This window comes from Triturus cristatus, chromosome 5_1, assembly GCF_964204655.1.
Source record: "Triturus cristatus chromosome 5_1, aTriCri1.1, whole genome shotgun sequence".
Classification (NCBI taxonomy): domain Eukaryota; kingdom Metazoa; phylum Chordata; class Amphibia; order Caudata; family Salamandridae; genus Triturus; species Triturus cristatus.
In genome coordinates, this window is record NC_140587.1 from 702,830,443 (window position 1) to 702,847,874 (window position 17,432).

Below are 17,432 nucleotides of genomic sequence, written 5' to 3' on the forward strand. Positions count from 1 at the left end.
TGGGACTACTCCCTCAAAGCCTTCAGAGCCATGGCTCGACAGTCATAGCCCGACTTCGAATCATGGTCACGCTCCAGGCACCACATTCAAACCAGATGGGGGTTCGTCACCAACATGGTGTGGTGACGGGAGCCGCACACTTAACTCAGAAGTCTTTCTAGACATGATGGAAAAAACCTACACACTAAAAGCGGTCAAAAAAAGTCTGTCAAAAAGAGACAGAGGGTAGCTCTCTTCATGGATCAGCGCTTGACTGCCGCGGAAAGAAAAGAACTAACGTCAGTGCGGCGAGGTGGTGTCTGTATAGGTGACACAGAACTCACTATGGTGCAGATGATGCCGACGACATCACGCAGAGCCGACCAAGGCCACCTACTGGCGCTCAGCGGTACTGCTTGAAGAAAAATCTTCTGAATGCAGTTTGACGCCTGGGAAATTCAAAGATAAGCAATCTGGGGCTAGATGTCTCTATCAGCTACTGTTTTTTTCCTTATAATTTTCTTTTTCCTTGAGGCTCCTGTGGCACAGATAGTGTGGAGTTTGGTAATGGACTAGCAATATGGGAAATGCACTCCAAGGGTTGGCAACCAGTGAAAGTGCAAGATTGTGGTAAACCTGTTCCTAGTCTAATTGTGGTAGAACAGGTTACCTGATAATTTTTTTTTTCAAACAGTTTTATTAGCGTTTTGCATTAACTGGTACACATTACATAGATTGAAAAGTGTAGGTACGAACATGGTACATTGATTAATCATATACTGTTTGTTTACCTTTTCATGCTTTTTGTCATTCTCTCCCAATATACATTGCCAACATGGCCCCGTTGAGTACTGAAAGTGTAGGTTACCCGATTATTGGTAATTTGAATCATCAAAAACTACAAAATGTAAGTAAAAAGACATTTTTCAAAAAATAATTGTCATAAATATATCCTTTCGACTGAACACTTTTCATTTTAGAAAAATATATCAGAAGAAAGAAATGCCAATTCCTGTGTTCCTTGTTTATAATTCGGTTCAAATTATGCTTCATGAACTGCCTGTCACCTCTGCTGCTGGCTCTGGCAGCTGGCACTGTGATGTCAGAACTAAACTGTAATAACTTATTACAATTGAGCAGCTACGTCATTTCTTTATTACAGGAGACTAGCGTCCTCACAAGTCACCTGTAATAAGGAAATTAGAGAATGTCTTTTATATGGGAAAACAAGATCTCATGTATTATAACACTAACCAGTGTACACCACAATGTTAATTGTTTCAAGCTGTGTAATAATAGGATTTATTAGAACAATGGAATGTTGGGAGCTCCGTTGAAAATAATGGAGTGCTCGGGGCTTCTAATGGCCAGTAGAAGCCCAGAGATCCAACATTCAAATGTTTGTTCACAGCTGTAAACAAATATGGCTAGGTTACTGTTAAACTTCTAACAATATATATTCAGTCCCACCAGAGGCTATATTATGTAAAGTGCCCCAAAGGCATAATGAAATTTTTATAGAACAAGGGAACCCAGGAAGGTAGTTGAGGACCTTGGGTAATCGTATAATACAAGCAACAATGATCCTCAAAGGAATAGAATGATGCATAGATAACTATAGTTCAGAATCGAAACTATATTCTGGAAGTCCAGCCGGACAACTTATTTAATTATTCAATTTGAAAATACATATACAGTCTTCAAATTTCCAATACGTGTGGGACACAGTCCTGTGTCCAGAGTGAACATTGACATTAACAAAACAAACAAGGCATTTCAGGCAAGACAAAAAATGGAGCTTTTTTGAAATATTCAGTGTCAAAAGCTTTTTCGAAACAGCGAATGCACTTTCTTACCACAATGGAATAACGTGCATGCTATTTAAAGGGGTCGACGACGTTTCGATCCTTCTAAGAGAATAACAGGATCATCATCAGGACTAAGATGTGTACATGCCTGATTTTAAACGAAATTGCCTGTACTCATTAGGGAAAGCCGTACAATGACGGGGGCAGCTGCGGAGGCTCGAGGGTCGGAGCCGGGCAGACTTACGCGAGGTGAATACTTTCGGTGAGTGGCCACTGGAAAATGCCAGAACGAAGGAACATCTGATTGAAAATTGTCGGTGATTGAGGCGGCGTGACAATGCACGTGATACAGCCTGCTCCTACGGGTTACAGTGAACCGAGTGGTCATTGTACGGCTTTCCCTAATGAGTACAGGCAATTTCGTTTAAAATCAGGCATGTACACATCTTAGTCCTGATGATGATCCTGTTATTCTCTTAGAAGGATCGAAACGTCGTCGACCCCTTTAAATAGCATGCACGTTATTCCATTGTGTTAAGAAAGTGCATTCGCTGTTTCGAAAAAGCTTTTGACACTGAATATTTCAAAAAAGCTCCATTTTTTGTCTTGCCTGAAATGCCTTGTTTGTTTTGTTAATGTCAATGTTCACTCTGGACACAGGACTGTGTCCCACACGTATTTGAAATTTGAAGACTGTATATGTATTTTCAAATTGAATAATTAAATCGGTTGTCCGGCTGGACTTCCAGAATATAGTTTCGATTCTGAACTATATTTATCTATGCATCATTCTATTCCTTTGAGGATCATTGTTGCTTGTATTATACCAAAGGCATAATGGGCACGTGTGCCCACTTTCTGTGCCCAAGGAGCACTTTGGTAATACAGAAGGGGCAGCACATTATCAGTAATGGATGCACCATCCCTGTTTGCACCTGGCGCACTTACGTTAAAGGTGTGCCACGACGCAAACAGGGACAGTGCGCCCCTACAGTAATAAGGCCCCAAACAGTCTAAAGATATGGTTATGGTTCACCTACTTAAAGGCGTGCCATGACAGAAACAGGGAGAGTGCGTCCTTATTGTAATACGGCCCCAATCAGTCTAACTAACAAGATATGGTTTTGGTTCAATCATGTTTTTTGTTGGGTTTTAATGCTATAATCTTGGTGGTGAAGTCATTGATTAAGGTAATAGTAGTGCCACAAAGGATGACGACAAGTGACCTGGGGATTTCAACAGCGGTAAGATATCACTTGTACTGTCAACAAAATATGGGAGAAAAAATCTTTGAACAGCTTAACTGAAAACCTGGCTAGACTGCAATTCATGTCTTGAGTTTAGTTAATTAAAATCTTTATTTCAACACAATAGTAATGTGTATGCAAATGTTAACAAGTTTTACTGTTGCTATCATTTGGATTTGCAATAAAATACTTACAACTGATTTTGTTTAAAAAGCACATTGATTACCTATTCCTACAGAAGTATCACAAAGGCTTGCCCCTCAAACCTGAGGTTTACGCTCACTATGTCTTCATTGCCCTTAAACCTGTATCCACCGCCGGTTGAAACAATGATTTGGGTCTTCCTCACCGCTAACATTTTATCACCAGCTTCAGGATGAACAGTTTAACTTGCCTGAGCCCCTGGTTGTCTCTAACATAGTTGGAGGCTCTAACAGAAGGTGACAGAATTGCAGCTTTTCTGCCTGGATTTGCGAACCATGATCAATGAGGGATATCAATTAATCAATCACAATCACGTAACTTATATAGCGCTAAAGACCAAGAAAGCAGTAACAGTGCTGTGGGTTGTATACGCTAAATCAATCTCTGATACATAAGGAGTGTATGAATGCCCTTTCATCAAATCAGAATCTTAAATTGGATTAGGTGAGCACGGTACGTATTTGGACCATCAGGATGTTAACTTTTAGCACTTGTATGAATACAGCACAACATAGTGCTAACAACAAATGTCAATAGAGATCATTGGCGAACAGCTTTGTGCTCCATGTTTTAATACTTACTTGAGGAGAGTGATATCACGACAGTGCGCTCAGCCTTGCAAACTGACCTGTGAGCAAAGAAACAATCAGATACAGAAATACAATTATAGTCAGTTTCACAGTCAATATCAGAATTATTGTAAATTATAAACACAGGGTCAGATCTTATTTTATACAAAACACAGTGAGTAATTGTACAAACTCCAAGTGTAAGACAAAGACATCAATACCCTTTAGCCGTGTCCCAGCTGAAGAGAGGCAGGCACAACATTAACAGAGAGACGCTTTTACATTTTTCTGAAGGTCGGCTGGTTTTACCTCAGATATTGGCTGGGAGAGCATACATAGGAAGGGTCATTGCACAACAGAGTGGCGGCCTTCTGACCTACTGCATCTTTTGGGTAGTGAGGAAGAGTGTGCCTGGAAGTGTTAAGTATGTGCCCAGGGATGCAACATCTTCATGCGTTGCTGAGGTATTCTGGGGAATTCGTGCACAAGCATTTGTGGGTGAGGCAAAGGGGCTTGAACGTGTATCCAGAATTTTCTGGGAGTCAATAGAGTACCCTCAGTGTAGGGTTGACTGGGACATGTCTTTATTCACAGTGATCAGGCTGTCACATGCATACCCACATTACTGACCAGTCTTTCCATTCTTGAAACTACTGGCATGAGATTGCTAAAATAGTATATCTGCCCACTTCGTGGCATAAAAAGATGACAATGCCCTGCATGGAAAGGGGTAGAACATATGGGTAGAAGAACTTCATAGTGGCAGCAGAGACCTTCCTAGTGTGTTAAAGTTGGGATATCATGATGATTCTTCAATTATATCTGTGTCAAAGCACACTTTAAAAACGATATATACACATATTCCACCTCCTTTCTAGAGCTCACTAGGCTTTACATGTGATCATAGGTTCTAAGAGGTGCCTTATAAATGATCTCACTCTCTTACCCTAACCACCTGTATCGCCTGAAGCCGAGATTAGCAGCCTTGTAAAAGCCCAATGTTGATCGTTCCTTTCAATCTGTGACCGGATAAAACTTCATGAATACAAATGTAAGTGTATCACGCCATATATGCAGTAAAAATAGCGTTTCTGTAATTACTGGAGTTCTTTTTGGGATAGTGGATATCCTAACAGATGCGCAATCTACCATACAAAACAAAATTGATGCAGTTAACCCCCCACTGAGTAGCATGCCCCAGCAAATGTTTGCCTCACATTATTGTTCAAACTCATTTTCATTATCACGAGGGAGAAATGGACATCCTATGACTCTGATCCTTGTTTTTTTGGTTCTTTGACAGGTGATTATCGCCATCAATATTAAATTTTGTTTTGAGATCTATAGTGCATTCAAAATATTAACATTGTGTTGAATGTCCGGGTGACATGGTTGATCACCATTTTATACATTGTGATATTCTAACCCCTAATCGCACCCCAGCCATCACTACACATCCCATTTTTATGAAAAGTAGAACCGGATTCCTAAGAACAGTCTAGACATAGCTCTTACCAACTCTTTTCCGATCTTACACGAGATACCATTATAAGTGTGGCTCGTTTCAGTAATTGGATCACTGGCGCCCTGTGTGGCATAGCCCTCCTAAAAAAAGCTCTCTGATATAAAAGGCCCCCTTTGTCTACCTAACACTATAAATGCAAGCAGCTAAAGAATGCCTAGAAATGCTCTCATTCAGCTCAAGACAGTCACTTCTACATAGTGGCCCACAACATTTGCCACAAGAAGATCTGCCTGGTCAGGCTCAATACTTTTATTATTGCCCATATCTACGAAAGCTTGAATTCCTCCAAGGAGATTTTTGCCGTTGTCAAAGAAATCTCCAACCCTACTACCAAATCGCAATCTATTCAGCCATCTTCTCAACTCTGTGACTCTTGACGATTTTTTTCCATGAACAGAATCAACAATCTTTATGCCTCCTTTTGACTCCCTTCAACCTTCAAGTACTCTTCCCATCATCAGTCTTTCTTCTGCTTCAGCCCAAGGAGCTGTGTTGTCCTGCTTTGACCCCAGTCAACATAGAAAATGTTATTACTTCTATGCTTTCCAGTAGGTCAGGTTCTCTTGACGATACTTGCCCTTGCCATATCTTCACTTTAAGCCAATTGGCCATTGGTCCTGCTTTAACCACTCCCTTCAACAGGTCGCTCACTATGTCTACTTACTTAACTAGCTGGAGACATGCCAAGGTTGTAACACTCCTAAAGAAACCGTCAACAGATCCCGCTATTCTATACAGTTTCAGGCCCATCTCCTTGCTGTCTTATCCTGCCAAGGTCTTGGAAAAGGTAGTCAATGCCCAATTATCTAGGTTTTTACAAACCAATCAACTCCAGGACCCATCACAGTCAGGCTTCCATGCTCCCGTTCAGCATGAAGGCTTCTCTCATAGCTGCAATGGATAATATCTGCTGCATCCTGGGAGCATCAGCAGCCTTGATCCTGTTGGATCTCTCTACAGCATTCAACACAGTGTTTTATGTCGTACTGCTTAAACACTTACATGGATTTGGGAAGCCTTAAATGGCTTTAATCTTTCCTGACTAAGCGCACTCAATCTGTAAGCTTCATCCCCTTTCAGTTCCACTAGACAAAGGTAATGCGCGGAGTTCCCCAGGGCTCATCACTGAGCCCCATGCTTTTTAACATTTACTTAGCTTCCCTAGCTGCAATCGCAAAATTGTGTGGTTTCAAGGTTGTTTTATTTACAGACGATATGCAGTTTATTGTCTCCATATCTTAAAATGTTCAGATCACCTAATCCAGACTCAATGCCTGCATGCTTAAAGATGCTAGATGGATGCACTAAAATTATCTAAAGCTTATCAACGACAACACAGAGGTAGTCTTGTTTGGAAACGCACTGTACACTGATTCAGAGGTCGGTGGCCCAAGAGGTGTCAAATCCCCACTTCAGTCAAAGCAGCAAAAATATGGGAATCATAATGGACAATCAACTCTCCATGACCAATCGAATCCCTGTTGTTTCATCCACCTGCTTTGGCATCCTCAAACGTTTGTGTAAAACCTATTTCTGGCTGCCCATAACCATCAATAAGACTGTCATTCAAGTTTGATCACCAGCAGACTGGACAATGGTAATGACCTCTAAATCACATACTAGACTACGAGGTCAAGAGGCTCTAAATTGTCCAAAATGCCACAGCTGGACTGGTACTAAATCTCCCAACGCATCAGTCACACACCCACTCCAGGGCCTCCAGGACCTTCAGTGGCTTCGGTGCATATGTTAGCTCTATACGTTGCTCTGTCACAACTTCATGAGCTTTAACCAAATGTCTTTGATCTTCACTTGTTTACTTGGCCTTACCTCCTCGTATCTGTCGGGCCAGTTCAGGGGGCTGACCATTCTCCTATCGAGCAGCTAAGCACTGGAACCAACTTTCTCTTACACTTCGATCATCCAGTTCCCTCCATGTGTTCAAGAGGAAACTTAAAACCTGGCTTTTTTAATGTCAATCTGCACCCTTCTATGCTTCTCTGGCCAATCCTTCCAGTGTGCTCTAGTGCCAGGATACCCAGTGGTGGGTGATATGAGTGCTATAAAAATCTGAATACAAAACCATGCCATAAGATAAAATAGATTGAGGTCCTGAGACTCCCTGATCAAAGTTGAGAAATCAACAAACTTTTGTTCCATGTCAAGTTGATGGCGTGCCTTCTGGTGAGCAATAAACTCTTTAGAAGAAATAGAGGAAACATATTTCTTTAGTACATTTACTGTCCCTTTGTCTGGTCCATACATATGAAGAGCTGCTCCTCAAACAATATTGGCTCTGGGCAGCCTGTCACTACAAGATACATTCAGGTAAAACAGTAACATAAGGGATGGACTAGAGTTGCAAGAACCTTTGCAGTGGACCAATTACAGGAATACAAATGGAATTTTCTCTCCGTAAACAAGGGCAAGCAGACAACGAAGACAGTTGAATTGTTCCTGTGTGTGATGGCAGTGGTTCACTACCAATAAGTTTCTCCTTCACAGCAAATAAAGACCTCAATAACAAATCAAATACTTTCTACCAGAACGATGCCCTGTATTGTGTTGTACTACAATTATCTGGGGCACCCAAGCCAGAAACTTTACCTCATAAGCTGCATAGTTAAATACTGTACAACAATGTCCGGTCTCAGCCTTCAACCCTCATAATGCCAAACTTGCGAACATTGTGATTGCGCATCCCATGAAACTACAATGTGGAATACCTGTTACCAAATTGCTACGAGGAAACACAGGAAGGAGCAGGACAATTTGAAAAATGTATCCTTTCTTTGAAGAAAACATAGGTTTCTAAAGTTAAAGGAAGTATATTCAAGAAATTACAAACATTAAGTACTGATGCCGAGTAGAAGCTATCTTTGGATTTGACAGTGGCACATATCGCAATGCAGCCTCTTAGTCTGATAATGTTCCATATTTACTTGTTAATGTACCTGAACACTGATTATTTAAAAGCTTTGAAAAGTTTTTGTATCTAAGGAATATTTCCATGAAAAGATCCTACATGATGACTGATGCAAGACATGCCAAGCAGGTACCTGTTTGTTATGAATGTTTATGTTATATTTATTTGTAGGGTGCCTAGTCACCCCAAACGGGTATCCATGCACCTGGAACATCTGCAGAGGAGCATGGAACCTGAATGAGGACTTGGAATAAGGACTGAGCTCGGTTGACAAAACAACCATAGCTTGAGTTTCTTTTTAAAAGTGAGAAAGGGGGGGAGGAGCTTAGCGCGTGATCAAGATGGCCGCGTGAGCCTAGAGCTCCCGAGACCCTCGCTCCCTCCGGCATCTATCCTGTCTATTATCCTGTACTTGATGCCCGGACTATTGGAGAGGATCTGCTGCTGAGGCGGGAACTGTTGTCCGGGTCGAAATCGCCCACCGGAGACCGAAGTTCTACTGCCTGGAAGTTTGGGGCCTAATCCCCGCACGGTGCCCGGGACTTGCGTTGGCACAGTGCCCGTGCCCTAATTGAACAACAGCGGCCTGGTCGGGGAAGAGTCGTCGGAGGGGAGGGGATTTCACTTTCACTTTCGATTTCGCCTTCCAGTCTCCAGGGCGCCCGGGACGGGGCGTGCGCGGCGTCAGCCACTGGTTGCATGCCCATTTACCCTGTACGGGCCAGGAGATTGTCTACACGGCAGATTGCGATGTCGACCAGATCGGACGCCGAAAAACAGAAGCCCAAGAACACCAGGCGGGGCACCTCCACCCAGACCAATACCATGGACCGCTATGCCCATCAGAGGGGGTCCCCGGGCGAATCAGGCCCGACGTCGGAAGCCTCGAAGGACGCGGCATCCCCCTCCACAGAATTAACCCTGCAGGACATCATGGGGGCCATCGAAGGGATGAAGTCCTCGATTGGGCAGCAATTTGAGACCCTGGCACAAAAAGTAGATGCCATATCGATAGATGTCAACCTGGTTCGGGCCGACCTCGGCAAAACTAATGAGCGGGTTCAGTCCTTGGACCTCAAGACTGCCGGCCTCCTGGGCGATGTCTCCGGCCTCCAGCAGGAAGTCCGTACTCTCCGGGCAGCAAATGATCACTTCGCCCGCCGGCTGGAAGACTTCGAAGGCCGTGCTAGGCGCAACAACGTGCGCATCATTGGGGTCCCGGAAAATTCGGAGGAGCAGTCGGTGGACCTGTTCGTTGAGGACCTGGTGGTGAACCATCTGGCACCCAAAGGCCTTAGCAAGTTCTTTACCGTCGAACGGGCCCATAGAGTTCCTGGCGGGAGGCCCAAGGTGGGGGCCCCACCAAGGCCGATTGTCGCCCGGATCTTTAATTTCAGGGATCGAGATGCCATACTACAAGCATCGCGGATGGCCGGCCCGCTGCCATTCCAGAACACTACTGTAAGCTTTTATCCGGACTTCACTCAGATGGTGCAAAAGCAGCGGCAAGGCTTCATGGCGGTCAAGAGAAGACTGCGTGAGATGGGACTAAAATATGCCATGCTCTTTCCTGCAAGGTTGCGGGTGGTGTTCGAAGAGCGAACTTTCTTTTTTGAGGCACCCGACATGGTCGGAGACTGGCTGGACACTCTGCCCCAAGGGCGGCCTGGCGTGGAACGCTCTGGTGGCGCAGATGGTGCTGGTGACGAACATTGAGCCAGGACTTAAGTACCACGACTCCGATCCCTCCGGGAGGTTGATAGTCCGGGGGGTGGCGGGGGCAGTAGGGGAGCTTTTTCCTCCTCTGGGGTTCTTTCCGTAGACTAGTTCTATAAGGGGCGACAGGCACACTGCAAGTTGGGGGGCACTTTAGAGCTTACGCAGGGGTGCAGGGTGGGGGGTGGGTGGGGTTTGTTGTTGGGGTTGTTGTTGTTTTTGGTTCTGCAAGGCGTCAGGATGCAAGCTCCTGTGGTTCGGGTCGGGTTCCACGCGGGTGGTGGTGGTCTCCTTACATGCTGGGATGGGGGGTAGGGGCCTCAAAGTACTCAGTTGGAATGTGAATGGCCTGGGGGATCGTATTAAGCGTGGGATTGTACTGCAATTTCTGAAGAGATGTGCCCCTGATATTGTCCTCTTGCAAGAGACGCACTTGATTGGCAACACGTGCCATGCACTCAATCGTAAAGGCTATAAGTTTGTTGCGCATTCCGGGTTCACCTCGGGTTCCAGAGGGGCGGGAATACTAGTCAGGTCCTCTCTCCCATTTGAGGTTGACTCTACTACTGTAGACGATAGGGGGCGCTTCGCGGCAGTAGCGGGACGGTGGGAGGGCAGGACGCTGGTCCTGGTGTCGGTTTATGTCCCCCCTGCATTGCAGCCCACTACCCTAGCGGACTTAGAGAGGACATTACTGGATCTCCCAGAGGGCGTGTTGGTGGTGGGTGGTGACTTTAATGCGGTCGGCTCAGGCCTGCTTGACAGGCACCCGCAGAGAATTTCGGGGGGGGGCTCAGAAGTGGCTTCCTGATTTCATAGATACCCTAGGGCTGGTTGATTGTTGGAGAATGTTGCATCCCACACAACGGCAGTACACTTTCCACTCAGGCGCGCATGGCAGTCTCTCCAGAATTGATTATGTCCTTACTCTGGCTGCACACGCTTCCAGTGTCTCTGAGGCCAGGCACATGGCACGAGGTATTTCTGACCATTCTCCGGTGTGGATCTGTATGGATGTTGCCAGAGGAGTGAGTGGTAGGGTGGCCCCAATTAACCCGTGGCATCTTAGAGACCCTGTGACTCGTAGTGAGGTACTTAAGGCGATCGACCGTTATTTTCAAGAAAACCTCGGTTCGGTCACGTCGGCGGTGTCCTTGTGGGAAGCATTCAAAACCGTGATTAGGGGTGAGGCCCTCTCCTTGATTACAGCGGCCAAGCGCCGGAAAGACGCGGAGGTCGCCCAGCTTGAGGCGGAGATCGCAGACCTAGGGCTGGCCCTGGAGGGTGAGGTCACGGAGGAGGCGCTGCACGAATTGAGCCTTAAGCAATCGGAGTACAGGGCCCTCGTGACTGGCGCAGCCGAGGCTCTGAGTAGGGAACAGCGGGGCCGTCTGTACGACGTCGGGGACAAGGCCGGGAAATTGATTGCGTGGCTGGACAAGAAGGAGAGGGTCAATCGAGTGGTGCCGGACCTAGTGACGGAGGATGGCGTCATGGTCACGGAGCCGGAGGGCATAGTCCAGTGCTTTGCGGATTACTTCCACACGGTCTATACATCCGTGTCGGACAGGCCTGTGGAGGACTCGTGTGCGCTCCTGCGCGATCTCGCCCTGCCTTGCCTCTCCGACGTGGACAGGGACGACCTTGATGGCGACATCACGGTCGATGAGATTGCGGGGGCGATCCGTTCTTTGCGTCCGGGCAAGGCCTCGGGTCCGAATGGTCTGCCCATTGAGCTCTACAAACTCCAGCCGGACAAGATCGCTCCGCATCTACGAGCCATGTTTGTGGAGGCGCGGGCGACGGGTTCCCTCCCGCTCGACCAGCGCCTGGCAACGATCGTGGTCATCCATAAAGATGGCAAGCCTAGAAACAGGTGCAGTTCATACAGGCCGATCTCGCTCCTTAATGCTGAGCCGAAGATCCTTGCTAAAATCCTCGCAAACCGGCTAGTCAGGGTGGTCGGTGACCTGATCCACCCCGACCAATCTGGATTCATCCCACATCGAAATACTGCGTTGAATCTTAGGCGCATTCATGGTGCGATCGCAAGGGTCGGGACGATGCGGGAACCGGCCGTGGTGGCTGCGCTCGACGCAACGATGGCATTCGACACGGTTGAGTGGGCATATTTGTGGGCCGCGCTCGCGAAGTTCGGCTTCGGGCCCGGATTTGTGGGCTGGGTGAGGCTCTTATACGAAGGACCTCTCGCCAAAGTTGCGGTTAACGGGAGGGCCTCCAATCCCTTCGACTTGGGAAGGGGTACCAGGCGGGGTTGTCCCCTCTCGCCGCTGTTGTTCGCTCTCGCCCTTGAGCCGCTAGCGGCATGGATACGGTGGCACCCAGACGTGAGGGGGATTCGCTGGTCCCCCGACCACGAGGACCGCATTTCCCTCTATGCCGATGACATTCTGCTCTATCTTACCTCACCCCGGAAGTCCCTTATAGTTGTCTGCGACATCTTGACTTCCTTCGGGAGGAACTCGGGGCTCACCATCAACTGGGGTAAGTCATATCTGTACGCCCTGTGTGGAGCCGCCCCGGTTCCCCCGCGGAATTGCCCGATCCAGATCGCCCGGGAGGGTTTTCATTATCTTGGGATCTATATTTCGGCCGACCCCACGGTACGGTATGAGCGAAACCTGCTCCCTCCGTTGGCGCGCCTGCGGCGGGACGTGGCAGGCTGGAGGCGGCTGCCGCTTTCCCTCCTCGGTCGTGCGGCGCTATTTAAAATGATGTCGCTTCCCCGTTTTCTCTATGCCCTGCAGAACACTCAGGAGCTGGTCCCGGCCAGTTACTTTCGGGAGGTTGAGAGTCTACAGCGTTCGCTGCTGTGGGACGGCCGCCCGCGTATAGCGATAGCAAAATTAACTCTCCCTTGGTATGACGGGGGTATCGCGCTTCCCGACATCCGGAGATACTATTGGGCCTCCCAACTGAGCGCAATCAACCACGGAGTCTACGGTCCTGCGCTTAGCCCCGGCTTCGCTATGGACCGGTGGTTGCTGCGGGGTGGTGGCTACTATAGAGCACTTTACTCAAGGGCCCCGGCTGGGTCCCTCACGGGGCCGACCGGGGTGGCGGTGCACGTGTGGAAGGCAGTCACGAACTCCCTGGGGTGGAAGGATAGACTCACACTGGCCACTCCGCTGTTTGACTCGGACATGCTGGGGAAACTCTGGAACTCTAAGGGTTTCGACAAATGGGACCTGATTGGTATCTCCAGGGTGGGGTATATGCTGGCCAAGGGACGGATTAAGTCGTTTAAAGAGCTGCAGACGGAATATGCGCTAGAGGGCACGGAATACTTCCGGTACGCGCAGGTACGCCATGCGCTGCGGTCGGTCCTCGTTGAGGGGGAGAAGGTGCCTGAATCCTCTCCGCTGGAGGACCGGATCTTGGACGGCCACGTGCCGGAGAGCACAATCTCGCTCATTTACAAGAAGCTGGTGAACGTCCGTACCGATCTCCTCCTGGGGGTGCGGGACCAGTGGACTAGAGACGGTCTTGAGCTGGACGATGAGGACTGGCAGTACGCTGTCTCCTCCCCGAAAGAGGTTGCCATTCCCGCCAGGCTGCGGCTGGTCCAGCTTAAGATCCTCCACAGAGTCTATGTCACTGGCCCCCGGTTGGTCCACATGGGTTTCTCCGAGGACGGGCTGTGTAAGAGGGGCTGCGGGATGGTGGGCACCTTTCTGCACATTATATGGGAGTGTGGTGTGATTGCGGAATTGTGGAAGCAGATTCACGTTGTGATGCAGGAGGTCACGGGTATTGTGTTGCACTCAGAGGCGCGGCGCTGTCTCTTGAACGTGTGGGGCCCTACAGACTACGATGCTGCGCAGACTCAATGGGTGACCCTTGGTAATATGGTGGCCAAGCGGGATATTGCACGATTGTGGGGATCCCCTACCCCGCCCACCCTGGATGCATGGAAGGATAACATGGACTGGTGCATGTTTCGGGAGAAAACAGTGTATTGTGCGCGGGGGAGGCCCAAGAAATGGCATAAGGTGTGGGGGGGGTGGAACCAGTATAGGGGGTACATCTGCCTGCCTCCTGCCGCTGACCCACCAGAGGAGCACCTTTCCCCCTAGCCCCACTTCCGACTTGAGTTTTGCTGATGAAATCTGATAGAAAGTTAGTGCCTCTGCCTCTCCCTCCCCTCCACACTTGAGGGCTGATCTGATGGTGGATATGGGGCCGCCTCATCGGTGGGATCTGACGCGAACACATGATGTGTATTGCCTTGCTTGTTATGTTTTACTTTAAAAATTGAAACCTTTTCTCTCTCCTGCTTGACAGCTATAGAAGACTACATATGTTGATTGACGAGCTGCCGAACCTCCGGGTTGTCGGCTGAGTAGCTGTGTATCTGAAATATCCGAATAAAGGTTTTTAAAAAAAAAAAAAAAAAAAAAAAAAAAAAAAAGTGAGAAAGTTATGAGTCGGTCGTAGGTTAAGGGTAAGAAGGTTCCAATTATGTGCTGCCAGAATGGAAAAGGACCGACCACTAGTTTTCGTGTGGTGGATTTGTGGAACTGTACCTAGATAAAGGGTGTTGGAATGAAACAGTCTGGTAGGCTTATTCGAAGAAATCTTGCTACTCAGGTAGTGTGACCCAGCACCATGTAACACTTTGTGTGTGTGTAGCACTGTAATTTAAAGATGGATTGTTTGTGTATAGGAAGACAGTGCAAGGCCTTAGGATGTGGAGTTATCAATGTACATGCTGAAAGGTTGTGCACCAGGCGGGCTGCTGTGTTCTGAGCAGTACACCGTCATCTTATGAGATACTCAGAACTGTGAACATACAGAGTGTTGTTGTAGTCTAGACAGCTGGTGATCAGGGCTTGGGAGACAATTTTAAGAGTGTTAATGGAGAGCCACTTCAACATCTTTCAGAGCATTATGATAGTGCAAAAGCAAGTAGATGAAACAGAAGTGACTTGATCCACCATGGAAAGATTTCTAAGAGTCAGGCTCTTGGCTGAGTCAGAAGGAATGAGTAAATTGCCTAATTCTCCACCAAGCATCAGGCCATATGGTAGTGGGTTTTCAGCTAGAGGAGTGATATATATGTTGAAGGGAGTCAGAATAGGGAGTACCCCCGGAAATACTGTACAGATGTTTCTGGAGGTTTCAGAAGATAAAAAAAAATATGAGCCAGTTAAAGGCATGTAGACAGAAGCATGATGTTAAAAATGCCATGGGAGATGGTGGCGAACCAACAGTGAGATAAGTTCAACAATGTTGATAAGCCTTGATCAAGAAGGCGAATATCAACAGCAGCTGCCAGAAAAGCTATCACGTTTCCATACTGTGGGCAGCCCAACGTTAATATTATGCCCATTGTCATGATCATGTCTATCTATTGAAAGTGCTCAAACGAACAATACTACATTATACTGTGCGAACATTACTAAATCAATACTCCTAGATCGCTGGCAAGACACTACCAAAGTGTGCCATCTAGACATTGATGTGGAGAGCTACATGCCCATGAAAGAATGGCAGGGAGGAGAAATGGTCCTTCACTTAACAACACTCCTTGGCAGACAGACATGTTAAAAGAGAGGAACGCAGTGTCAGTGAAGAAAGGGCATACTGACTGATAGAATGCTGCCACTATGTTGGCCTTGGTACACATACCTGGTAGGCCTCATCTTGCAACTTCTGTTTTAGATACTCTTCCATCTTGAGTTCATGTTCAAGCTGATGGACAGAATCATTTTCATAGACTTCATCATCCGGCCTGCCGTAGGAGTCTCCATCTTCTGTGACTCTAAAAGCAAAATATTATTAGTAGCAACACACTTTGAACACACTAATGCTCTCCAAACTCCAGAAAGGTGGTTGGTTCAAACTGTCAGTAAGCCTGATAGCTAACTATTCAATTCAGTTATTTTGAACCTATTTATTTTAAATTATAGGCGCCTACTCAGAAACTGCATTTCGCTGTGCATTTAGTAGAACTACAGTAGTACTACTACTAACAAACTACAAAGTGCTATTCACTAGCCTACATGTGGAGGTCTATGCCTCTGCCGCACTTATCTTTTATGTGTAGAGATCTCCGCCCAACTGCAGAGAGCTCCGCACACTTAGGTATACATTGTAGAAGTAAATGTGGGAGGGACGGAGTGAAACTGAAAAATTGGGAATACTTATGACTAAAAGGGAGAGGTTAACGGAGGAGTAAAGAGCGGTTAATGGAAGGGTTGATAGGGGTGTAGTGAGGGACCTAAACCTACCCACAAAAGAGTAAGCCCACTTCTATGCACAAACGGAACTGCCACAGTTACTACATCGAAAAAGGACCAAAAGCAATTGTAAGTGTACTCCAGCTCAGAGCTGGAGTAAGTCCAGCACCACACATAGCCACTCATAAATGCTGCAATACCCTCCAATAGAAATTGATAGAGGTAGGGACTTAAGATAAAACCCCAATAAAATGTTTTAGTGTTAAAAAAAATTATTACATTATAAATAATGTAATGATCTTTTTCAATTTAAAAATACATGTAACTTAATTTTTTTAAATAATTGACTTGAATGAATGTTATATATAATTTCAGTTATTTTGTAATATAAATATGTTATATTAGTTAGATTTAATATTTCAAAAAATATTTAACAAAGAATATTAATATAATTTAATATACTTCCATATATTAACAAGATAATTTAAAATGTATTTTATAGTGCAGTAATATTTTAAAACATAATTACACCTTTAAAATATATATATAAAAATGTAATATTAAAATTTAACATAAATTTATTCTTTAAACTTAAGAAACTTTTATTGATCTCCCTTAACTTTACCACAGTGAGTTGTTCGCCCTTATTGCTGTGGTCCCCTTCAAGTGTGTGGAATGTCAACTACAGTTGCAAAGTGACTACTAGTAGTAACCTTATGGTCATACTTCACATTTTAACTGACTACACCCCCTATTTCAGGGGGCAGGGACAATGGAAGTCTACATTTTGAACAACTTCACACTTGTAAATGGTGAATAGCCAATAGTCACATCGTTACTGGAAAGTGTAAGAGTAAACTTGTAAGTATAGATGTACTCATATGTAAGTTTATGTTTGTGAATAGCCCCCACAGGGGTTAGATAATTCTGCATGAATTGATTTTGTGGTATAACATACTTATTCACTTCTTTATTGGTTTATACAGCATGTACTAGGCCCAAATGTAACCATCATGCTCTAGAATAGTGAACCTTTGTAAATAAGACATTAAAAAACTGTCTTCAACAGTTAAATCTACTTATTCTTACCTGATAACAATTTGGATAACAATAGTCTTACTCTACAGACTGAAAGTGTTTGCTGAGCATCCTCTCCAATAACACACACCATTTTGTTTGTAAATCTGGTATAATAAGGGTGCGCTCCCAAAGAGTTTGACCTAAACTCCTGGCTCCATTACACAAATTGCGTAAA

The 17,432-nt window shown here is 46.0% G+C and overlaps 1 protein-coding gene across 10 annotated transcripts in view; it reads right to left on the minus strand.

Moving 5' to 3' along the window:
• Positions 1-17,432, minus strand: part of DTNA (dystrobrevin alpha) — a 980,878-nt gene that overhangs the window by 34,097 nt on the left and 929,349 nt on the right. For all 10 annotated transcript variants that reach the window (XM_085605673.1, XM_085605674.1, XM_085605682.1 and 7 more), the window contains 2 exons: positions 15,627-15,759; positions 3,820-3,866 (listed from right to left, as the gene is read on the minus strand). In XM_085605673.1, coding sequence (XP_085461799.1) covers positions 3,849-3,866; positions 15,627-15,759 — 151 coding nt within the window. In that variant the 3' untranslated portion in view covers positions 3,820-3,848. The remainder of the gene's footprint in view (positions 1-3,819; positions 3,867-15,626; positions 15,760-17,432) is intronic.